Source organism: Amblyraja radiata, chromosome 7, assembly GCF_010909765.2.
Source record: "Amblyraja radiata isolate CabotCenter1 chromosome 7, sAmbRad1.1.pri, whole genome shotgun sequence".
In the NCBI taxonomy this organism is placed as follows: domain Eukaryota; kingdom Metazoa; phylum Chordata; class Chondrichthyes; order Rajiformes; family Rajidae; genus Amblyraja; species Amblyraja radiata.
In genome coordinates, this window is record NC_045962.1 from 21,213,719 (window position 1) to 21,239,366 (window position 25,648).

At 45.4% G+C, this 25,648-nt stretch overlaps 2 protein-coding genes across 3 annotated transcripts in view; one reads left to right on the forward strand and one right to left on the reverse strand.

The window, feature by feature from the left end:
- The window catches only part of dnajc10 (DnaJ heat shock protein family (Hsp40) member C10), a 49,991-nt gene extending 39,210 nt beyond the window's left edge, over positions 1 to 10,781 (reverse strand). Inside the window, exon 1 of the mRNA XM_033023819.1 lies at positions 10,620 to 10,781. The gene's annotated coding sequence lies outside the window, so the exon portion shown is untranslated. The remainder of the gene's footprint in view (positions 1 to 10,619) is intronic.
- Positions 10,782 to 23,898: 13,117 nt separating this feature from the next.
- Positions 23,899 to 25,648, forward strand: part of pde1a (phosphodiesterase 1A) — a 414,651-nt gene continuing 412,901 nt past the window's right edge. For both annotated transcript variants that reach the window (XM_033023816.1, XM_033023817.1), the window contains exon 1: positions 23,899 to 24,225. In XM_033023816.1, the coding sequence (XP_032879707.1) occupies positions 23,967 to 24,225 (259 nt within the window). In that variant the 5' untranslated portion in view covers positions 23,899 to 23,966. The remainder of the gene's footprint in view (positions 24,226 to 25,648) is intronic.

Here is a 25,648-nt window from a genome sequence, read left to right on the forward strand (position 1 = left end):
CAATCTCCAAATTTGCCAAATCATGTCCCATTCACAAGATCCAAATAATTAAGTACAAACCCAAATTATCACTGGCCAACCAGTCTAATCAATAATCAAGGTGCTGGAATCTGTTGCAGACAGTGTTCTCATATCTGCTCACTGACCAAATATGGACCAATGGGTTGAATTCTGGATGCAAGACGACAGTAACATTAACTCCTCAGGAGGAGGAGGAGCCATCTTGGGGAACGGCTGCTAACCAGCAGCCGTCCGTTTAATTATGTTTTTTTCAGTTTTTAGTTAGTTTTGTTCGTCGTTTATTCGGAGAAATGGACTTCTTATTGTGGGGGGGAAGGAGGCAACCTTACTTCTAGGTCCCTACCTGGTCGGTGAGGCAGCTTTTTCTCTGGGCTGCCCGTCGACCCGTCCTTGTGGCCTACCAGCGGGCTTGGAGCGCTGTTTCCTGGTGGGGACCGCCCAGCACCTCGGCTTCGGTGGCGGCACAGCGCTGGAGCGCCATCGCGGAGCGGAGCGGGCGATGCCTTGCCTGGGTCGCCGCGCTGGATCGACGCGCTGGAGCTCCGGTGAGCTGGACCGCCGAGAGCAACACCTCCGGGCTGCGGGTCTGCGGAGCGGAGCGGGCGGCGCCGACATTAACATCGGGAGCCTGGGAGCTCCAACTCGGTGCGTCCTTGTCGGCTTCGGAAGCCGACAATCCCCTGCTAGGAAGCGGCCGTTCCAGGTGGCCCAGCCGCTGTGAGGACTCTCCCGACGCCGGGGCAAGACCACCCGGCTAGAACGGCCAGGAACATCGGGCCTCCGTTGAGGCAACAGCGGTGGCCTTAATAGGCCTGACTTTTGGGAGAACTGGGGTTGGGGACTGGACTTTTGTGCCTTCCCCCACAGTGGTAACCACTGTGGGGGGATGATTTTTCTGTGTGTAAGGTACTTTGTTAGTCTGTGTCCAAGATGGCTGTCGGAAGAGAGAGTGGACGCTGGCGCGCTTTAGCTGCCGTTGCTCTCTCTTCACATTGTGTTTTTTTTTTATTTTGTGTCTTTGGAGTGATTTCTATCTTTAATTTGTGTATTGATGATGTCCTTATTATTTATTTTTCTCCGACTATATGTTTTTTCTCTCTTCTGTTTAATCTTTGTAAGGTGACCTTGAGATTTGAAAGGCGCCCGAAAATAAAATTTATTATTATTATTAACATTAAAACACTAGTTGACTAAGTATTAATCAAAATACCCGTGGAAAACTGAAAACAATGGGCATCAATGGGAAAACTCAGTAATGATATCTTATTTGAAGATGGCTGTGGTCATTGATGATAAAACATTAGATTCCCAAGACAACTCTAGAGTAGTAGCAATGTTACAAAATTTTGAGATTTTAAAAATCAAGTCTGTAATTTATCCCATCAGATAAAGCATAAAAATAAGTTTAATTTGACACCTAATTCACTTTCATATCTCAAGTATTTAAAAAGTTATGGCCATTTTCATACTGGGAAATGAGCATCTTGTTCCCTATTGATTTTCTATGGACATAACAAAAAAGCTGTGATCGTGAACAGTCAAAAGCCCATAACTTTCTTAAAAATTAAGAGAACTGAATGAAATTTTCAGTTATCATAGATTGAAGCATTCTGAAACAAATATAAAATAATCTTACTTGGATGACCTGAAATTAAAGCATATAATTAGTTAGTTACCTAATTGTAGCTAATTTCAGACTTCAATTACTAGATCTAAACATCTATCCATTTCTTAATAAATGATTAACATTTTTAAATAGCCTAAATGTCCAAATAATATTCACAAATAATTCACAATAAAACATGATTTTTAAATCTCATTTACATTAATTTATAGGCCAAATGGAAGGAATTTAGTGTTTAATTGCTGTAAATAAATGCCCATTTAAATCAGCTTTCAAGTGGGTCCCTGTGGAACGCGCTGGTTTAGAATGTTCACATTGCGGTAGATTTGTGCCCCAAATGCCGAGAAAAATACTGTGCGATATAATGGGCCCAAATTGAGCTACTCGCAATATTAAACTTTGTATAAAGGGATCTTTAGAAGCCCTTTTTAATGTAAAAATATACAACCTAACTTCTGCTATTTGCTTTATGAGACCCTGCGGTTGCTGGCGGTCGCGGGTTTAGAGATTGATTTTTAAACTACTATAACTATTATTCAAGGCCTTTAAACCTAATAATAGCTTTTGCGACGGGGTCTTCCAGCGATTTTTCGTTAATAATTAACTAGGCTGAACATTTTCGATTGGAACAGCTTAGAGAAAATCGCGTTTTAAACCCGCCCCCTCTAAACGGCGCCAAAATCGCGCACACCCTCAGCAGCAGATCTTCAACGACGCTTCAGGTACGCTTTGCAACATACCTAAGAGTAGTACCTCAAAGCAAATGTCCTATATCTAGACTTATTTAGCTGCTTCATAAAAAGTTTTTTTTTGTTGTACGTTCAAAGTGTGGATGTTCAGTGACAATGGCACAATGTTCAATTCCGTTTACAGTTCAGATGAAGCACCTCCTGCCAACATCCAACGAGAGCTGGACAACGTTGAGGTATGGGCTGATAAATGGCAGGTAATAAGCACATTATTTAATTTCCAGCCAATTATATCTTCAAAAGATAGATACAAAATGCTGGAGTAAATCAGTGGGACAGGCAACAACTCTGGAGAGAGGGAATGGGCATTCTTTTCTGTTCCCCTGAATTACTCCAGCATTTTGTGTCTAACTTCAGTGTAAACCAGCCTCTGCAGTTCCTTTTTACACATATTTCCAAAAGAGTCAGGCCATCTACCCCTTGCATTCAGTGACATTACCATGGCTGGGTTACCCATCTTCGATATCCCGGGGATCACCACTGACCAGAAACTCAATTGGATCAGTCGCATAAATGTAACTGTCAGAGTCAGTCACAAGCCGAACACCGTGAGAAGCCACCCCTCCCTCCACACACCTGACAGCAAGGCAATACTATCATTCACAAGGTACATTGGGCATGTGATATAACAAGTCATCCCCAATAACTCAAAGCCTGATACCTTCCATGACAAACAATGGCCACAGTGGATACCATTTACAAAATACACTGACTGCACCCTACCAAACCTGATATTGCTACTACCAGGAAGGTCAAGGGAACCAGGAACATCACCTGTACATCTCCCTGCCAAATTGCACATCTCATCTTTCACCAAATTCTTCACGATCTAAATCCTGCACTCATTCTCCAACAGTAGAGCAGGAGTCCTTTCGGTGGAATGAATAGAGCCCCCACTCCATCTAGGGCAGTTGGGGATAGGCATGAAATTACAGCTATGCGTTATGTAAAGAATACAATAATGAATGAAAAAAAGCCCACTAACCTTCAGGCATAGGTAATGGACTATCAACACAGCAAGGGGTAAAACAGTTTTACCATAATACAAATGCCCAATTAAGTGGTTTTGGACTCACTAAGTTTATGCGAGTAAAGAAGAAAACATGACTCGACATGTCACCAGAGCTGCCAGGTTTTGTCAGAGCATTTCAGTATTTTAGTACCTGAAAATCAGTATTTTCCTGAGGAAATCAGTATTTTTACGCTGTGCCATTTTGCTGATTTTTTTTTTTTTAAATGTGCGATCATACCTATGCAAGAGTACAAAAATGCATAACTTTGCTACCATTTGACATGTCTTCTACGCATCTTACTTGACAGTGCATTCATTGCATACTGCTGTTTGAACAGCTGCTTCCTGCTTATAGCACCAGGTGATGTAGAAGCCAATTTGCATTTTTAATCCCTATTCTTTCTAATCTTCTCGCGTCTCATCTCTCGACTCGCAACACCTTCGCATCCACCACGCCACGTGGTACGTAATGCGCGCGAGCGCCAATGAAGCCCCGACCAAAGATCAAAGCCGCAGTACGTCATGGGTAATGTTTCGCGCCATCTTAATGTGCTTGCGATTACCGTCATAACATCCACATCTACAGCTCACTGACTGAATGATAATAATAATAATAATAAATACTTTATTGATCCCCTCAGGGAAATTCAGACGTCCAGAAGCCCCCAACCAACAAACCCACAGATACAAAACGAACGCAGACAGAAAATACATAGAATACAATGTGGACACTACCTGAGAGCAATAAATACTTAAAAAGACCAATAATTAACAATTAAAAATTGCAAAATGCATCCCCCTACAGCCTAGCGGTCCGAATTATAAAATCTAATGGCTGCAGGGGTGAAGGATCTCCTGAACCGCTCCGTTCTACAGGGCAGGGAGAGGAGCCGGTAGTTGTTCCGAGTGCTCTTTTGACTCTCCAGAATTACATGGATGGGATGCCTGGGGTTTTTCAGGATGACCTGCACCTTGTGCCTCATACGCCTCTCAAGCACATCCATCCCAGAGTCTACTCTCCCCTCCAGCACTGAGCTAGCTCGTTTAACCTGTTTGACCAGCTTCTTGTTGTTTTTTGCACTAATGCTGTTGCCCCAGCAGACAACAGCGTAGAAAATAACACTTGCAACCACAGTGTTGTAAAACATGTGCAGCATATCATTACACACATTGAAGGATTTGAGCCTTCTGAGGAAAAAGAGTCTGCTCTGGCCTTTTTTGTAGAGGGAGTCAGAGTTGACAGACCAGTCCAGTTTGTTATCAAGACGTCCTGACTAAAAATCCAACACTTCCGATCAATTATTTTAGGATAAGCCTTTCCAGAGAATATGCTACTTTTTGCTTCACCTATTTTCAGAAATTCATTCATGGGCGGAAATCACTTTTAAAACATGGGGGGCGGGGGGGGGGGGGGGGGGGGGGGGGGGGGGGAAACACAAATTTCCTGCCAGCCTGGTGACAAGTGTGCATGACAATGAACAATTTTATCTCCTCCCACTCCCCCCGGACAACTAGAAGCACATTTTATTTATTGTTTAAACACAGTAATACCGTCTGGTTGCCTGCGTAACGCATACAAGCTCCCACGCACAAAACACCTGATAATCTGTATTTTTTCCGTTTAACTGCAGTTCATTTGTTTTTTTGAACTTTGCGCATTTAACAGTGCCATTTTAGCAGCGGTGTCGAGTAGGTCGTACTTTATTCCCCCCGAAGACGATACATTACTCTCAAATCACATACCTTACCTCTATTACCCCTCTACATAAAAACAAAGTGTCAATGTCTCTTCAAGGTGTACTAATCCCAGTGCTTCCAGACCTCAAAAAAAAATTCCTGAAATAGAACCCCAAATTTCCTGGAATTTGATGGCATCTCCTGAAATTTTCAAAATGCTTCCTGCGTGCTATTTGTTGTTGCTTTTTTTGTGGGCACACGTTAACAACGCAAAGATGAGGCCCACATTAAGTCCTCACTCCCACCCACCCTGGATCAGCATCAATTTGCGTATAGAGCAAATAGATCAACGGAAGATGCCATCAACACAGCTCTACATTCTGCACTGACACATCTGGAGCGTCCTGGCTCATATGTGAGGATGTTATTTGTAGACTTTAGTTCTGCATTTAATACGATCATCCCCAGCAGAATGGTGGACAAACTGTCTGATCTGGGTATTAATGCAATAACATGCGGATGGATTAGGGACTTTCTAACAGATCGCCCACAGACTGTCAGGATGGGGTCCAGTTACTCCCCGGTCCTGACGCTCAGCACAGGAGCGCCACAAGGTTGTGTGCTGAGTCCCATTTTGTACACAATATACACTTATGATTGTATACCAACACACAGTACAAATAGGATCATTAAGTTTGCGGACGACACGACTGTGGTCGGACTGATAGGCAACAACGACGAGTCTGCCTACAGGGATGAAGTCCAAAAACTGACTGTCTGGTGTACCAAAAACAACCTGGTACTCAATCCATCGAAGACGAAAGAGCTGGTCGTTGACTTCAGGAGGAAGAGGAGAGAGGAACCTGCTCCTCTATACATCAAAGGAGACATGGTGGAGAGAGTCACTGGCTTTAAGTTCCTGGGAATAAACATCTCCCAGGACCTTAAATGGCAAATGAACACCGTCACTCTCGTGAAGAAGTCACATCAGCGGCTGTATTTCCTGAGGTCTCTGCGGAGAGCAAACGTCTCACAGCCGCTGCTGTTGTCCTTCTACCGATGCGCCGTGGAGAGTATCCTCTCCTATGGAATCCTGGTGTGGTTTGCTAGCTGTACTGTGGCTGAGAGGAGGGTGTTGCAGGGAATTATAAAAACTGCGCAGAACATTACAAACGCCCAACTGCCCTCCTTGGATGACATATATAGGGCCCGATGCTTGCGCCTGGCCACAAATATCAAGCAGGACACATCCCACCCTGCCAACCACCTTTTTACTCTGCTACCCTCTGGGAGGCGATTCAGGACTCTGAAGGCTAAAGAATAGTTTCTACCCATGTGCGATAAAAGAGCTAAATTCCAACAGAGAACACTGGGGAAGCAAAATGTAATTCTAAGAAATGCCGCCAAATTATTTTAAATTCTTTTAAAACACCTATTTATTTTTTACTAATAAGTGTACATATGTGTCAATGGTTGTCGTGTTTGTATTGTTTTTAACCGGAGGAGATGTAATGGAATTTCGTTGCACAGTATTGTGCAATGACAATAAACGTATTCATTCATTCATTCATTCATTCAAATGACAATAAACGTATTCATTCATTCATTCATTCATTCATGAGCAAGGCAAAACAGATCTATGTAACTACACCGTGTCTGCCTGCTTCTGTTACTCACTTGTACAGTGTTATGCAAGGCAGCTTTCGTTGCCTCCAACAGCTTTCGTTATCTTCGTTTTTACAACCTGCTCTCATGTCTCAGCTCACTCTCTCCCTCCCACTCTCCCTCCCTTCGTCTCTCCCTCCCTCCTTCCTCTCTGCCTCCCTCCCCTCATCTCCATCCCTCTCACCCTCCTTTTCCCTCTTTCTCTCCATCCCTCCCCCCCTCTCCTCCTTCCTTTTTTTCTCCTTCCTTCCTTCTCTCCCTCCCCATCCTCTCCCTCTCTCCACCCCTCCCTCTCTCCCCCTTGAGCCCACCTGTTCTGTAAAATCAAGGCCAATCCCAATGTAACTGCAATCCCACTGGTAACCTTTCACCACTAGGCTTATCCAGAATTCTACCACTGCCTGAAAAATAATCATAGGCTCAACTTCCACTAAGAAAGAGAATTCCAAAGATTGTTATACGAGAATTTTCCTGAACAGTCTGTGACCATAGCACTGTGGCCATATCGCTATGTGTAAAGCCCATAGCGCTATGTTTAAAGCCCATAGCGCTCCAGCCGGTAGCGCTACATTTAGATCCGATAGTGCTGCAGTGACAGCTCTTCTTTTAAATTCCCAAGCGTTATACTGACAGCGCTCTGTTTAAACCTGGAGCGGGACAGGCAGCGACTCTGGAGAGAAGTAATGGATGACGTTTCTGGTCGAGACACTTTTTCAGACTGAACTGAACTCTCGTCGGTGAGAGTACTTATGATTATCTGAAGAAGGGTCTCTACCCGAAACGTCAACCATTCCTTCTCTCCAGAGTCGCTGCCTGTCCCGCTGAGTTACTCCAAGTTTTTGTGTCTATCTTCAATTTCAGAGTTAAATTAAAAAACACATAGCGCTGGACGAACTCAGCGGCCTAGGCAGCATCTGTGGAGGGAATAGGTTAGGAGTTGTTTCGGGCCAGGTTCTTCTTCTATAGGAAGGAACTGCAGATGTAGTTGTCTTTGCAAAACGCCAAATGATTCCTTGAATGCCGGAGAGAGGGGGGGGGGGGAAAGAGAGAGAGGGGGGGGGGAAGAGAGAGAGAAAAAGAGGGGGAGGGAGGAGGGGGAGTCCAGCCTCTTAACGCCAAGCACCGTGGTAGGTCAACGCTTACAAAAATAATCATCCAGATCTTCAGATTTAAAATACTAATAGATTTAATCTGCTATAATTTTTAGAGGTACAGTATGACTTTTTATATCCTTGCATTTTTTAAGCAGCAAGATCTGAAGTCAATTTCACCGGGTTATTACTTTTCCATTGGCGAGTGGTATGTTAATGAATCAGGAAGTAGGGCCGGTCTCGGTTGTTCCCACCTGCCCACTGCATCTCGGCCGGTACAACAATGACTCGTTGTTATGATTATCTATGGTTGGATTTAAAAAAATCCGTATTTAACAATGCAAAATCATACATCAGTATTCTTATTGCAAAATACGGAAAATCCGTACTACTTGGAAGCTCTGTGCCACCTATGCATGTTCTCCAGAAATGCTGCCTGACCCACTGAGTTTCTCCAGCAATTTATGTCTTCTTTTTGTAAACCAGCATCTGCAACACCTTATTTCTGCCTTATTCAAATACAACTTGTTTTTAAAAGATTAACATCTTTAGTTATATAATCTATGGAACCGTACAACTGTATACCCACTTGACCGTTACACAGGAAATGGTTAGATCTGTACCTTCCTTCATCTCCCATAATCATAGAGCTCAATGTTCAGAATTTTATATGCATATTTCTAAGCATTAGCAACGAATAACAACATCTGCTGGGCATTTGGGTTCAACGATTCTGTTTTTACATCCATAAAGAATAATCAGTGATGCCACTTAGAACATAGCACAGGAACAGGCCCTTCAGCCTATGCCATGCCATACTTGATGTCAAATTAAACTAATCCCCTCTGTCTACACTTGATCCATTTAAAAGCTTGTTATATGCCACCATCCCTGGAAGTGTGTTTCATGCACCTACCACTGTGAGTGGTGAAAAAACAAATCTCACCTCTCACATCTACTTTAAACTTTCCCTCTTTCAACTTAAAGCTATAACCTCCAGTACTTGTCTTTTCCACCTCAAAAATATTTTAACTATCTACTCTATCAATACCTTTCATGATTTTAAAAGCCTCCGAGATCTTCAAATCAACCGCCAACGCTTCAGATAAAACAATCCAAGTATGTCCAACCTCATTTTATGACTAATCCTCTCTAATCCAGGCAGCATCCTGGTTAACCTCTTCCATGCCCTCTCCAACGCCTCCAATTGGGTGACTAGAACTGCACATAGTATTCCAAATGCAGCCTCACCAAAGTTTTATAAAAGTGCAACACGACTCCCTGAGTTTTATATTCAATGGGCTGACTGATGAACGCAATCCATATGCCTTCTTTACCAGTCTTTTTACTTGTGCTGCTACTTTCAGGGAGCCATGGAGTTGGACTCCAAGGGTTCATTATATTAGCATAATATTCCTTTATTAACTGATAAAGGTGTGTTTTTAAGCCGATCAGCTATATGGTTAATATTTCAAAAAGATTGCGTCAGAATACATATTGTTTGCATAGGACTTATGGTGAGGTGGCGGGAAAAATAGAATCAAATGGTGAATGGTATTGTAAAGCATTCAATTGATGCAAATAGGTCAATTGTAACCCATGACAGCGATCATAATCTGGCAAAAGGGGAAATAGAAACATTGATGTCAGAAACAGGATCTCCTGTTCCTCGTTGGCACATTTTGCAGTTTCATGGGTGCATGATGACTTCAAGGCAAAATGTTGAAGCTGCCTGACCCACTGAGTTTCTCCAGCAGGGTGTGATTTGCTCAAGATTGTAGTGTCTCTTGGCCACTTCCCTACACGCTGTAAAATTCTTTGTAAAGAGAGGTGCGAACGAAACTTGCTGCCTATGAGAGTGATTGAAGTGAACCGTACAGATGGACTTTAAAGATACAGCATTTAAAGGTGAAAGGGGGCGGCATAAATGCTGGCATGATCTGACAGGCCTTTTTCTGTACATATATAATCATCATTCAGCTGATGCCCAGGCCGATTGATCCAAGTTCTGATGAAGGGATATTGAGCTGAAAGACTAGCTCAGAGGCCCCTGGACTTTCTGAGCATCCTCTGCTGTTTTCTGTTGCTGTTTCAGAGTGGTTAGGAACCTCCACTACCGGTGGCATCTGCAGCTTCCTCGCCCACCTCTGGCAGCGCTGATCTCCCAATACTGGCCTCCCATTCACCCCCCCTCTCCAACCACATTAGAGGAAACCCTCGGATGGAGAGAACTCCCAGTCTGAAGGTCTTGACCCAAAACGTCACCTATTCCTTTTATCCAGAGATGCTGCCTGACCTGCTGAGTTACGCCAGCATTTTGTGCCTTCCAGAAGCACAGGTTAAAAATAAAACATAAAAAGGGAGGGGGTGGTAGGGGGTCGATTTTCACTCTCCCTCCCTCACCCTCCCTCCCTCACCCACTCCCTCCCACCTCTCCCTCCCCACTCTCCATCCCTCCCTCTCCATCCCTCCCACCTCTCCCTCCCCCACTCCCTCCCACCTCTCCCTCCCCCACTCTCCCTCCCCCACTCTCCCTCCCACCTCTCCCTCCCACTCTCTCCATCCCTCCCCCACTCTCCCCATCCCTCCCCCACTCTCTCCCTCTCCATCCCTCCCTCACCCACACTCTCCATCCCTTCCCCACTCTCCCTCCCACTGTCTCCCCCTCTCTTCGTCCCTCCCTCCCTCCCTCCCTCACCTTCCATGTCCTACTCCCTTCCTGCCTCTCCCACACTCCCCATCTTTCGTCCACTCCCCTCTCCCCTCCCTCCCTTACTCACCCACGGACGGACCGGTGAGGCTGCAGTCTGTGCGGTGCGATGCGGTGCTGGACCGTGTCTGTGCTGGGCTGGTCTGTGCGGTGCCGGCTCTACTGTACCTGTGTCTGTGTCTGTGCTGGGCTGGGCTGTGACCACCCGGACGCCTTTGTCGGCAGCGCGCGGACCCGGAGTGATTTCCAGGACACGCTCGCCGTGACGTCAGGCGGCGGCTACGTGGAGGGGGCGGGGGAGCGCGGGTCGGCCAATGTTTGGGTGCCAGGCAACCGCGGCCGGACCCGGGCACTGAGCAGTGACAGGGGTGCGCACCTCCTGAACCAGCTGCAAGTCAGCAGGCAGGCGATGTCTTTTACAACTGCAGGCAGGCAGGCAGCTGGGCACTACTGCATCTTTTGGGACACGTCACACTACAGCAAGGACCGTACACCATTAAAAAAAAACCCCCAGAAAATGCTGGAAATCTTTAGCGCGGTTGCATTTGTGGAAAGAAAATTTGTGAAAAAGCGGGGTAGGATGCAGAAACTACCAGCAGATGAAAGGGAAAAAATCCTCGCATTTGTGCAACGGCTTCCTCCTCTTTTGCAAAACCTTCTCCAAAGGAGTATACTGTCATCTAAGTATTTGTAGGTGTAGTCGTTGTAATCAAAGATCATAGAGCGGATCTTTGGTTGTAATATAGGAAACGTGAAAGTTAATTTGCATGCACTGACACCAATGAATAGCGCCGTGGTAATAACCAAGCGATATTTAATGTGTTGGAAGGAATTTCAGATGCTGGTTTACACCGAAGAGATGGACACTAAATGCTGGAGTAACTCAGCGGGTCAGGCAGCATCTCTGGAAAAAAACGATATATGCAAGGTTGACTATGAACCAAATAGTAGACGAGGCACCGAGGACAACTTCCCTCTTTATTAATTTTTGCATTGGGATATCTCACAATTGCATGAAGGGGAAATGGGTCTCCAACATTAAATAATGAAGATAACAACTTCGGTCGTGCAACACCTCCGCAGTTTTACATCCAGATCAATTAAAATAAAATTTAGAGATACCAGTAGAATTCCTAATACTGACACAAAAAAAAGTATCCCTGATTAATAGTTTATTCATCTGATGGATGCACCTGCTGCAGGATAATTATAAGAATTTTTTTTTTAAATTGAATTTGGGACTAATAGAAAATCGGTTTGCTGATGAGTAGGATGTTGTCAGTTTCAATTTTAGGTTTGTTTTTTTCTAAGATGTTGTCAATCTTAGCAGGAAAGTACTGTCTCCATTGAAGGATGGCTGCCAGGACCAGTTCATGACTTTTAAAAGTTTAAAGTTTATATGTGGGCATAGAGAACATACAGCACAGGGATATGAGGGAATTGAAGGCAATATCTCCAGGTTTGCGGATGACACTAAGCTGGGGGGGGAGGGCAGTGTTAGCTGTGAGGAGGATGCTAGGAGACTGCAAGGTGACTTGGATAGGCTGGGTGAGTGGGCAAATGTTTGGCAGATGCAGTATAATGTGGATAAATGTGAGGTTATCCATTTTGGTGGCAAAAACAGGAAAGCAGACTATTATCTAAATGGTGGCCGACTAGGAAAAGGGGAGATGCAGCGAGACCTGGGTGTCATGGTACACCAGTCATTGAAAGTAGGCATGCAGGTGCAGCAGGCAGTGAAGAAAGCGAATGGTATGTTAGCTTTCATAGCAAAAGGATTTGAGTATAGGAGCAGGGAGGTTCTACTGCAGTTGTACAGGGTCTTGGTGAGACCACATCTGGAGTATTGCGTACAGTTTTGGTCTCCAAATCTGAGGAAGGACATTATTGCCATAGAGGGAGTGCAGAGAAGGTTCACCAGACTGATTCCTGGGATGTCAGGACTGTCTTATGAAGAAAGACTGGATAGACTTGGTTTATACTCTCTAGAATTTAGGAGATTGAGAGGGGATCTTATAGAAACTTACAAAATTCTTAAGGGGTTGGACAGGCTAGATGCAGGAAGATTGCTCCCGATGTTGGGGAAGTCCAGGACAAGGGGTCACAGCTTAAGGATAAGGGGGAAATCCTTTAAAACCGAGATGAGAAGAACTTTTTTCACACAGAGAGTGGTGAATCTCTGGAACTCTCTGCCACAGAGGGTAGTCGAGGCCAGTTCATTGGCTATATTTAAGAGGGAGTTAGATGTGGCCCTTGTGGCTAAGGGGATCAGAGGGTATGGAGAGAAGGCAGGTACGGGAAACTGAGTTGGATGATCAGCCATGATCATATTGAATGGCGGAGCAGGCTCGAAGGGCCGAATGGCCTACTCCTGCACCTAATTTCTATGTTTCTATGTTTCTAATCATGTCCGTTAGCCCACAATGTCCACAACAAACATGATGCCAATTTAAACTAATCTTGCCTGCCGGCATGTGATCCATATCCCTCCATTCCCTGCATATCTGCCACTCTCTATAAAAATAAAAATTGCCTCGCATCTTCTCTAAACGTAGACCCTCTTACCTTAAAGCCATGCCTTCTAGTCTTTGACATTTTCATCTTGGTGAACAGGTTCTATTAACTCTATTTATTTCTCAGCCTCTGATGTTCCAGAGAAAACAATCACATTTGATGCTCACTGTGAAGTGTCTGATTCTCTGAAATGTCAGATTTTTACATCCTGTCTGTAAAGCACAAGAAGTTCTGTTGGCATGGATTATCCATTCCAGGCTTGTTTAGAGATGTTACTTTATTAAATAGTGCATTGTCAACAGTTGTAAAATTCTGGCATTTGTTTCTGCAGTCATTCCACAACTACAATTTCTTTAAAAAGATAATTTTTCTTTCAAAAAATCTGTGTGCATTCCACGCGCAATTATGTACCTTTTTGCAGATTCCATAAAGATATTGACACATTACGGTAAGCTTAGTGTGCCAAGATTCAATCTTTTGCTTGGTCTCTTAGTGATTTTCTTTCCATCATCGGTACATCGTTGTCAGTTTCTTTACCAGACTATTTAAAATGTAATCAGCAACGATAGACACAAAATGCATAACTCAGCAGGACTGGCAGCATCTCTGGAGAGAAGGAATGGGTGATGTTTCGGATCGAGACCCTTCTTCAGAGTGGACCCATCTCTAACCGACACGTTCCTTCCTACACATAAGATGTTATCAGATTCCATTGCACACCATCCTCTTCTAACGATTCAATTGTGGCTTGAAAATAAGTCATTTATCCGAGTAAACATGCAAGCCACAGTTGGGGGGAGGAAGGAAGGTCGTTTAAATATCTTGCAGAAATATATTGGGTGCTTTTATTCTGCCTAGAAAAATGATTTTACAGCCTGTGAAGTTGTAGTGTTTTCACTGAAGCTAGGACTATATATAGCCATCTGATATTATATCCCAGTATACTTTTTTATTCTTGCCCAATGCACTCTCAGATGTTTTTCAACATATATACGTTGTATATGTGGAACTATCCAAGGGTCTTGATTGGAGAACTTGCAGTGTCGACTGGAGATGGGCCTGCAACAATTCTGGTGCATTTATACATGCTATGAGCAAGACATTCAAGACTAGAGGGAACAGTAGAGGAATTTAGGAGTATGAATGAATAAATGAATACTTTATTGTCACATGTGACCAGTCACAGCAAAATTCTTTGTTTTGCATACCCATAAATGGCCCTGACAAAGTGACAAATTATCCCGCATCAGTTCCATTCCCCTCCCCCCACCCTCATGCTGGGTCCTCCTTTCTTCCTTCCCCCCCTCACCTCTCACGGCAGTTCCCCGACGCCAGGTCCATAGTTTCCTGAAAGTGGCATCACAGGCAGATAGGGTGGTACAAAAAGGCTTTTGGTTCATTGGCCCTGATCACTCAGGGTATTGAGTACAGAAGTTGGGTGAAACACAAAATGCTGGATTAACTCAATGGGTCAGGCAGCATCTCTGGAGAAAAATAATACATGCAAGTGACATCTTGGGTTAGAAGGTGTATTAACCAGCATCTTCAGTTTCTTCCTGCACATAGAAGTTGGGATGTTGTGTTACAGTTGTAAAACATGCTGGTGAGGCCCCTCTGGAGTATTGTGATCAGTTTTGATCACCCTGAAAATGAAACCCAATCTGTGTTAAGGATTTTATTTTTACATCAACATAAAGTTCCAATATTCATACATACCAGTGTAGAACTAAAGTTAAAGTTAATAATGCACTTCAAATTGGCTAGCACAAAAAACAAAAACAATGGGAATAACTTGGTGTGGGAAGGAACTGCAGATGCTGTTTTCAACAGAAGATAGATACAAAATGCTGGAGTAACTCGGCGGGTCAGGCAGCATCTCTTGAGAGATGGAATGGGTGATATTTCGGGTCTAGAAACTTCTTCAGACTCAACTTGGTTAGTCAACCAGAATACCTTGGTGTTTAGTATTTCTCAAGGTGCTTTTTTGTTAACTTACATTATTGTTACAGTCACCAATCTTTGCTGAGCTTTGGCACCTGTGTGAATGTTTAGTCTTCATGTGCTCAGGTATTGGTATAATGCACATTCGCTAAAATGCTAGAAGATAGACTCATAAAGCTGGAGTAACCCAGCAGGTCAGGCAGCATCTCTGGAGAGAAGGAATTGTCAGAACTGAACGAGGAGGAGGACACAAATGCAGGCTCAGACACAGGGCAGATCAGTCTTCGGCGTTTAATCGGTCCAAGTCAGTACACAGGTAGGCAAAACAGAGGCAACAGTACCATATAGGAGCAGGCAAGAACCAGTGGTCGAAAATACAGGCAAAGGTCGAGATCACAAGGTCACAAGATTTCGAGAGCTGGAACGAGGTGATACCAAGTAGCATACACAACGAACTGGCAATGGGAACTAAAACACAAAAGGCTTAAATACAGACTAGCAGGGGATAACGAGACACAGGTGAAACACATCAGGGGGTGGCCAACAATCACATGAGGGTAAACGACCTGACAGGAAATGGGACCTGAAACAAGAGGAGATGTGAGACACCAAAATAAAACAAGAATGCAAACTCTAATACTAAAAACCAATAAGAAATAGAAACTAGATCAAACGCGAGACCTGACAGTACCCCCCCCTCCACGGCCGGCTCCTGACGGCCCAGGATCTTCAGGATGTTGGCGCCGATAGTCCCTGATAAGTTCCGGGTCGCATATGTTGCGAGCTGGCACCCAAGACCGCTCCTCAGGTCCATACCCCTCCCAATCCACAAGATACTGACAACCACGACCACGCCGGCGCATCCCCAGCAACCGGCTGACCGTAAACACTGGACCCCCATCAAGGAACCGGGGGGGCAGAGGCAGGGACCAGAGGACTCTCCTTAAATGGCTTCAGACGGGAGACATGGAAAGTAGGGTGGACCCTCATGGCACGGGGGAGTTTGAGACGAACCGCCACAGGATTGATGACCTTCGAAATGGGGAAAGGACCAACAAAACGAGGAGCCAGCTTCCGGGATTCCACCCTCAGCAGTAAGTCTCGAGTGGAGAGCCACACCCTTTGACCAGGCAAGTATACTGGAGCCGGCGTTCTTCCACGGTCAGCCATCCTCTTGTAACGCGCAGAACTGCGCAACAGCATCTGACGAGCCCCATTCCAAACCTTGCGACAGCGACGGACGAGAGCCTGAGCGGAGGGCACACTGGACTCCTTCTCCACAGCAGGGAACAATGGCGGTTGATAACCATAGGCACACTGGAATGGAGTGAGACCAGAGGATGAGCAAGGAAGTGTGTTGTGTGCATACTCCACCCAAATAAGGTGTTTGCTCCAAGTTGAAGGGTTCTGTGCCACCAAGCACCGCAGTCCTGTCTCCAATTCCTGGTTAAGGCGTTCAGTCTGTCCATTGGATTCCGGGTGATAACCAGATGTAAGGCTGACCGTGGCGTCCAACAGAGAACAAAACTCCTTCCAAAACCTGGACACGAACTGAGGCCCCCGGTCAGACACAATGTCTCTGGGAAATCCATGAATGCGAAAAACATGAAACAGCATGACCTCTGCCGTCTGCTTGGCGGAGGGAAGCTTGTGCAACGGAATGAAATGGACCATCTTCGAAAATCTGTCCACTACAGTCATGACTGAGGTGTTACCTTCAGAAGAGGGCAAGCCCGTGACAAAGTCCATGGAGATGTCTGACCAGGGGCGTGAGGGGACAGGCAGCGGATTCAGGAGACCAAAGGCGGCCCGACGGGAGGTCTTGTTCTGAGCACAAATACTGCAGGCGGCGACGTACTCCTTAACCCCCCTCTCCATGGAAGGCCACCAAAACCGCTGTTTGGCCACAAACAGGGTTCGGCGGACACCGGGATGACAGGAGATCCGAGACGTATGAGCCCAGTGAATCACCTGTGAATGAAGAGACTCGGGAACAAACAGACGATTAGAAGGACACCCTAGCGGAGACTGAACACCAGCAGTTGCCTCGGAAACTCTCTTCTCAATCTCCCAAGTAACCGCCCCAACAAAACAGGAAGCAGGCAGAATGGGAGTTGAAACCTTAGGGGATGGGTCAGGATCAAACTGTCTGGAGAGAGCATCAGGTTTGCCATTCTTGGCACCAGGGCGGTAAGACAGTACAAAATCAAATCGATTAAAGAAGAGAGCCCACCTTGCTTGGCGCGAGTTGAGGCGTTTGGCTGACCTGATGTATTCCAGGTTTTTGTGGTCAGTCCAAACTAGAAACGGCATCTTGGTACCCTCCAACCAATGTCTCCATTCCTCCAAGGCTGTTTTAACCGCTAACAGTTCACGGTTACCCACATCGTAATTTCTCTCAGCAGGAGAAAGCTTCTTTGAGAGGAAAGCGCAGGGATGTAATCGACCATCTGTGGGGGATTTCTGTGAGAGTACGGCCCCGATGCCCACACCCGAGGCGTCCACCTCAACCACGAACTGGAGTGACGGGTCAGGGTGAACCAGGATGGGGGCTGAGGAGAAGCTCCTCTTGAGTCTCATAAATGCATTTTCTGCTTGAGAGGACCAAGAGAAAGGCACGTGGGGTGAGGTAAGAGCATGGAGTGGTGCAGCAGTGACACTAAAGTTCCGGATAAACTTCCTATAAAAATTAGCAAACCCAAGGAACCCCTGAAGTCGCTTACGACTGGAGGGTGTAGGCCAGGTGGCCACAGCACTGACCTTGCTCGGGTCCATCTGTATACCAGCAGGTGATACAACAAAACCAAGGAATTGAACAGTGTTAACATGAAATTCACATTTCTCAGCTTTCACAAACAGATCATTCAGGAGCAAACGTTCTAGCACCTGGTGTACATGCTGCACATGGGAAGTCTCGTCTGGAGAAAAAATCAAAATGTCATCAAGGTACACAAACACAAATCGGTTCAGCATGTCCCGTAATACATCATTAACCATGCCTTGAAAAACTGCTGGAGCATTAGTAAGACCAAACGGCATGACCAGATATTCATAATGACCACTGGGTGTGTTAAACGCAGTTTTCCATTCATCCCCGTCCCTTATCCTCACCAGATGATACGCATTTCTAAGATCTAACTTAGTGAATACTGCAGCGTCTTTTAACAGTTCAAATGCAGAGGAGATAAGAGGAAGAGGGTATCTGTTCTTAACAGTAATGTCATTGAGTCCTCTGTAGTCAATGCAGGGCCGAAGTGTTCCATCCTTCTTATCCACAAAGAAGAATCCAGCTCCTGCAGGTGAAGAAGAAGGTCTGATGATCCCAGCAACAAGGGCATCGTCAATGTACTTTTCCATGGCGAGCCGCTCAGGTGAAGACAAGGAGTAGAGATGGCCCTTAGGAGGCGCTGTACCTGGCAGAAGGTCGATGCAGCAGTCGTACGGTCTATGCGGCGGAAGAGATGTGGCCTTGGCCTTGTTGAACACCTCCTTTAGGTCTAGATAATACGAGGGAACCTTGGTGAGATCTGGAAAATCCTCCTCCCTTGAACGGGGAGGCTGCCGGATGGTGGTCCTGGAAGATCCCAGCAAACTGCTCCTTGACGGATCCTTCATAGACTCCGGAGAAGAATCATGCAGATAGATGAGTTTACAGTTATTCCCCCAAGAAATTACTTCCCCAGTACCCCAGTTCATGTGAGGATTATGGTAAGACAGCCAAGGGAGCCCCAAAACCAGAGGATGAAGAGGACAGTCGAGGAGATGAAAACTGATGGTCTCAAGGTGATTACCTGCCACGATGAGTTGAACAGGTTGAGTTCGGTGAATTACCCTGTACAGTAGGCGCCCATCCAGTGCACTAGCCTCCATAGGATCTTGAAGCTGTTCACGTTCCAGCTTCAATTCATCAGCCAAGCGAATGTCCATGAAGTTCTCATCTGCCCCAGAATCAACCAAAGCCTGCAGGGAGTGCCACTGGGAATGCACCAACAATTGTACCGTCGACAATGGACGAGAGGAACGGCTCATAGGAGCAGTACAACTCACCAATGTCCTCTCTTTCATTGGTGAGCTTTGTCTTTTACTGAACAGCTGTTCAACAAATGTCCCAGTTCACCACAGTAAAAACACCTCCCCTCCCTTAGGCGGTGCTGCCGTTCCTCCGGACTGAGTTTGGCTCGTCCCACCTGCATGGGCTCCTCCGAAGATGCAGGTGGCACTGTAGGCTGACTGGACCGGCCGAGAGGGAAGAAGTCCAGACTGGAAGGTGAAGGGCGACGCTGCCGCCACTGCTGGGAGGAGGACCGAACTGCAGCCGATCTCCTCTCTCGATCTCTCTCTCTGAGCCTAGCGTCAATTTGGATAGCCAGGGAAATCATAGACTCGACGTCGGAAGGCAGGGTTAGAGGAGCCAATTGATCTTTGATAGCTTCAGACAATCCATTGCGAAAAGCATCCAACAAAGCAGCCTCATTCCATCCACCCTTAGCAGCAACAGTTCGAAAGTCAATAGCAAAATCCATAACAGAGCGATTACCTTGTTTCATGGAGACCAGGTTCTGTGAAGCCTCTCGGCCAGGATTGGAGTGATCAAACGTGCGGGACAGAGCTTCCATGAACAGGACCGATGTCTGGCAAACAGGAGAATTCCGAGACCACTCCGCCGTGGCCCAAGCCTCCGCCCTACCCGACAGGTGCGTGATGATAAAGGCTACCCTTGAGCGTTCTGATGAAAAGGAAGCCGCTTGAAGTTCGAAATGCAGTCCACACTGAATCAAAAAAGGTCTACATTTCTCCGATTCCCCCGAAAAGTGTTCCGGTCTTGCCAGGTGGACGAATGGAGATGCTGCAGCAGCCGCGGCCATCGGAGCTCCTGGAGACACCGACAAGGAAACAGACTCGGCAGGCACGGGAGCCGCGGCAGGAAACAAAGAATTCAGCCGAGTAACCAGGTCTTCAAACCGAGAACTTAAAGTGTTCACCTGTGAACCGATGTCTGCCTGGAACCCCTGCTGACGCTCGCCGAGATCCCGGAACCCAGCGACGATCGAGGAGAGTTGACCCTCGTAATGCGAGATGCGCTCCTCTTGCTTCTGGAGCGCTGCACGAAAAGGATCAGAGCCCGCTGAGTCCATTGTTGGCCAGTTCGTACTGTCAGAACTGAACGAGGAGGAGGACACAAATGCAGGCTCAGACACAGGGCAGATCAGTCTTCGGCGTTTAATCGGTCCAAGTCAGTACACAGGTAGGCAAAACAGAGGCAACAGTACCATATAGGAGCAGGCAAGAACCAGTGGTCGAAAATACAGGCAAAGGTCGAGATCACAAGGTCACAAGATTTCGAGAGCTGGAACGAGGTGATACCAAGTAGCATACACAACGAACTGGCAATGGGAACTAAAACACAAAAGGCTTAAATACAGACTAGCAGGGGATAACGAGACACAGGTGAAACACATCAGGGCGTGGCCAACAGACTAGCAGGGGATAACGAGACACAGGTGAAACACATCAGGGGGTGGCCAACAATCACATGAGGGTAAACGACCTGACAGGAAATGGGACCTGAAACAAGAGGAGATGTGAGACACCAAAATAAAACAAGAATGCAAACTCTAATACTAAAAACCAATAAGAAATAGAAACTAGATCAAACGCGAGACCTGACAGGAATAGGTGACGTTTCGGGTTGATAAGGTTGATCCTTCTTCAGACCTTAAAGTTTATATTGGCATCACGTATTGCCTGCGATTGTGGGCCGAAGGATCTGTTCCTATGCAATACTTCTCTATTTTCTATGATACCAGGGCTCTTTGATAAGTCAAATATTAACTTAATGTCAAGACAGTCACTCTCACTGCCTCTGATATCAGGTCATCAATTCATGTTTGAACAAAGGTTGTATTAAGGTTTGGAGATGAATGGTGCTGGTGAAACCTAAACTAGCATTGGTACACAGGTTATTTGTGTATAAATCCTATGTAATAGAACTGTTGGTGACACCTTTATTTCATCGATTTAATCAACTGCCTATTTTGAGAAAAAACAATTCTGCACATATGTTCTTTCATATTCAGCTGCAAATATTTGTCATTTTGTAACAATATTTTAGGGTAGGTGGATGATACTTATCCAATTAAATGTTCATTAAACCATAAAAGGAACAGATGCTGCTTTCACATACAAATGTCATTTTGGTTAATGTATCAAAAAGTAAACTCGGTTAACATTTCCCTTCATCTATATTATTTGTTTCATGTCGATGTTTTAATAAACAATTACCGAGTTATTTATCAATTTATGTAATGGTTATGTAGAAGCTACACAGTGGAGCTTTCTGCGTCACTTTACACATTGGATAAAAGCAATTCATTTTGATATGCAGTCAATGGAGAAGTATGGATTGAAATTCGCACTGGAACTTCTTGAGTTGGTTATCTGGAAATCAATTAATGCAGGCATTGGTATTACACCCTTGGAAAATCAATCATGAAACTTGGGCAACATTGAAACAAAGTTCTATCATCACTGTTCAACACCAAATGTATTGACTAGCAGTTAAAACAAGTGGTTAGTTCTGAAATTTACAATAATAAACTAAACTAATTTCACAGCATGCCACAGTGTTTTATTTGAATTAATGTAATGCAGAGTTATTTACCATCTGTCTCTGGAGCATCAAAGCAAGAGAAAAATACTCACCAGAGTAGACACTCTGCTTTAAAGCTGTCCAGGACTGAAACCAGGACCAACAAACTTCCCCAACTGCAGATGCTGGTTAGACACAAAATGCTGGAGTAGCTCAGCGGGTCTTGCAGCATTTCTGGAGAAAAGGAATAGGTGACGTTTTGGGTCAGACCATGCAGTCTGAAGAAGGGTTCCAACATGAAGCGTCACCTATTCTTTTTCTCCAGAGATGCTACCTGACTCACTGAGTTACTCCAGTGTAAACCAGCATCTGCAGTTCCCTCCTACACAACGTACTCCAGCATGTTGTATCTATCTTCCTGAAAGAGTTACCAAGAATTATCAGAAGATTGGTAGAGTTATCCTTGTCAGATATTTGACCCTTAAAATTGCAGAAGGTCGTAAATCACCCTCCTCTAAGCATGATATGAAAAGTAACGCTGTACATTGTTTACATGTTTTTGTTCTTGTGCACTTGGGCACCAACATGATCTTTACCATCCAGTAGTTACCAGCTCTTCATAATGATTTACATTAAGAGAGCTCTACCTTAGAACATCTCACTATGGTTAGTGCAGTCACTGGCTTATTCAGACTAAAATCGAGGGTCTGAACTATGGGGAGAGGTTGAGCAAGCTAGGACTCTATTCCTTGGAGTGTAGGAGGATGAGGGGTGATCTTATAGAGGTGTATAAATTCTTGAGAGGAATAGATCGGGTAGATGCACTGAGTCTCTTGCTCAGAGTGGGGGAATAGAGAACCAGAGGATATATTTTTGAGGTGACGGGGGAAAGATTTAGTAAGAATCTGAGGGGTAACTTTTTTACGCAAAGGGTGGTAGGTATATGGAACGAGCTGCCAGAGGAGGTAGTTGAGGCAGGTACTATCGCAACGTTTAGGAAACCATTTTGGTAGGTGCATGGATAGGACAGGTTCAGAGGGATTTGGGCCAAACGCAGGTAGGTGGGACTCATGTAGACGGGACATGTTGGCCAGTGTGGGCAAGTTGGTCCGAAGGGCCTGTTTCCATGCTGTAAGACTCTACGACTCTATAAAGCTCCTTTGTCCACTTTTAAATTAGGGGTCGTAAATTCATACGTTGTAAGAGCAGAATTAGGCCTTTCGGCCCATCAAGTCTACTCCACCATTCATTCATGGCTGATCTATCTTTTCCTCTCAACCCCATTCCCCGCCTTCATCCCATAACCCCCGACACCCGTACTAATCAAGAATATGTCAACCTCCAAATTAAAAATATCTATTGACTTGGCCTCCACAGTCGTCTGTGGCAATGAGTTCCACAGATTCATCTACCTCTGACTAAAGAAATTTCTCCTTAATGTTGATTATGCAACAACGCCCCCCCCCCCCAATAACCATGAAGTGCAACAAAGACATTTATGTTTCTGCACACGTGAGTACAAGCGTGATTAATAAGCTCACACCTCAATGATTCAACTAATATTTATTGTAATATGCAACTAATCATTACATTGGGAAATTCATTCATTATAATCCGAAAGCAGTCCAGTTTGAATTCATACACATACGCCTCATTGTAAATGGAGGGACCGTTGTTTGGCTGAGTTTATATGAAGACTGGTCCCTCAAGGGATAAGCATTGCCTTGGTACTATTTTGAAGATCAAGTGAGCTATTCTCTGAAGTCTGGCTAATACATGCCCTGAACTAAAGGCTTTGTATTTCATGGGAGGCACACAACCATTTGAACACTTAAAATAAAAAAAACCATGAGAAAAAAGTTCATATAATGATACAGTTTGGATCAAGTCAATTCGAGTTTATTTTCGTATGCAGCAGTACGGTGAAATGCAGATACAATAACAAATCTTGCAGCAGCATCACAGGAACTCCCCCGATTCATTCCCTTCAGCAGCTGCATGAGAATGGTTTTCACTGGCCAACCTTCCATGTGCAACACCTTGGAAAAGCTCGCTCTCCGTGGGAAATTCGCATGCGTAATGTGACTGTCACGAAGCTTATTCATGCACAAATATACCGAGCAGAGTCTCAAATCGTGCTGGTTGGCACAGCTTCATCCTTTCCAGCTGAATAAGTCGTGCCTGTGAATGCAAAGAAAACACTGCATAATACTGGGCCGTTATATGAAGTTTGTTTGGGGTGGGTAATTGACACCCTCAGAATTAAACAGCGGCCACTCATCATAGGCTTTGGTGATTAGTGTCTAAGAAGAGGAAAGTGATTACTGTTTCATTTCCCACAGGGGGATGTGCTGAGACAGTCCAGTGTGGGAGATGCCCGGGGTGGATGCTGATGAGCGCGGAGCTGACAACACAGTGTCCGCTTCTCTCCACATGGGGACCGTCTCATCGGTTCGCTCCAGACCGGCTCCGGCTGCAAGACGGGCCCCGTCCGCAGCTCAGCGGGCACGGACAGGCGGCGAGGCGAAAGGATGCCCCTGTCCATCTGGACCAGCCTGGCCGGGAAGGGGAAAGGTGTGTAGTTCCCGGGATACAGCTCCGATCAGTGGCTCTGGAGCCCGTCAGCGAACAGGTAGGAACACCACGGCGGCACATTCCCCCTTGTCTGAATCAGTAAGCCGAGGAGAGAATGTGGTTCCTTTCTACGGTAAACTGTTAATAAACATGTCCACAGATCGGATAAAAAGACAAACCAAATCCTGATTGCTCAAAGCTGATTGCCAACACATTTGCATACGAGGCACATGAGTCAGACATTCAGATATTTCCTGCTGGTTTCTATATCCTATCAAGGATGTTCTTTCAGTACCCTATCTCGCACACAGAGCCACGTACGCGCAGATATATCGTGGGCAATACAATTTTCCCCGACTGGCGATCAGGGTCAAACTTTAATTCCAAAGATTCAAATCAAGTGGTGCCAGATTATAGCCCAACAGTAGGTCTGAAGAAGGGTCTCGACCCGAAACGTCACCCATTCCTTTTCTCCAGAGATGCTGCCTGTCCCGCTGAGTTACACCAGCTTTTTGTGTCTATCGTCGGTTTAAACCGGCATCCTCAGTTCCTTCATACACAGCAGTACCTAGACTCACCAAAGGCCGAAGGGCCAAATAACATTGAAATGTGCCTGGGTCCATCAGTACCCTGGGTCCACCAGTACAGGAAGTTTACCTGCGATGTATGAATGGACGAACAGGAATCAACAACAGTGTCGTTGAAGATCGACACAAAATGCTGGAGTAGCTCAGCGGGACAGGCAGCATCCCTGGAGAGAAGGGATAGGTAAGGTTTCAGGTCGAGACCCTTCTCCAGACTCTGTTGTTGATGCCTGCCTCTTGCCATTTCTCATGATCCCGACAGCACTGAGAATCACTGACGCAAGAACATAAGATTAGACGTTGCTTCCTTTCAATAAGATAATGACTGGATTTTTGTAACCTCAGTGTCATTTTTCTCTGCTAATCCCTTATCCATTCATATCTACAAAATTCCTGTCCTCTTGTGTAGAGAATTGCAAAATACACAATGCTCTGGGTAAAGAGGTCTTTCTCAGCTTTGTACTGAATGGTCATCCTCTTATTTGGAGATTGTGCTCCCTGGTGTTAGAGTGGGGAAATATCAACTCTGACTATTTTTATATTTCAGTGACATCACCTCTTTATTTATCAGTTTTAGAGAGAATTGGCATAACCTGCTCAATTGCTGTCCTTAGAACAAACCTGCATCTCTAGGAATCGACCCGATTTAGTTTTATTCATTAGTTTTAACGATACAGCATAGAAATAGGTCCTTCAGCTCAACAAGTCCACGCCGACCAGCAATCCCCATACACTAGTTCTATCCTACACACTAGGGACAATTTACAGATGTCAATTTACCAACACACCTGCAAGCCTTTGGAGTGTGGAAGGAAACCAGAGCACCCGGAGAAAACCCACGCAGTCACAGGGAGCCCAACAAACCCCATTCTCTTGCCTTCTACCCATAACCCCTGA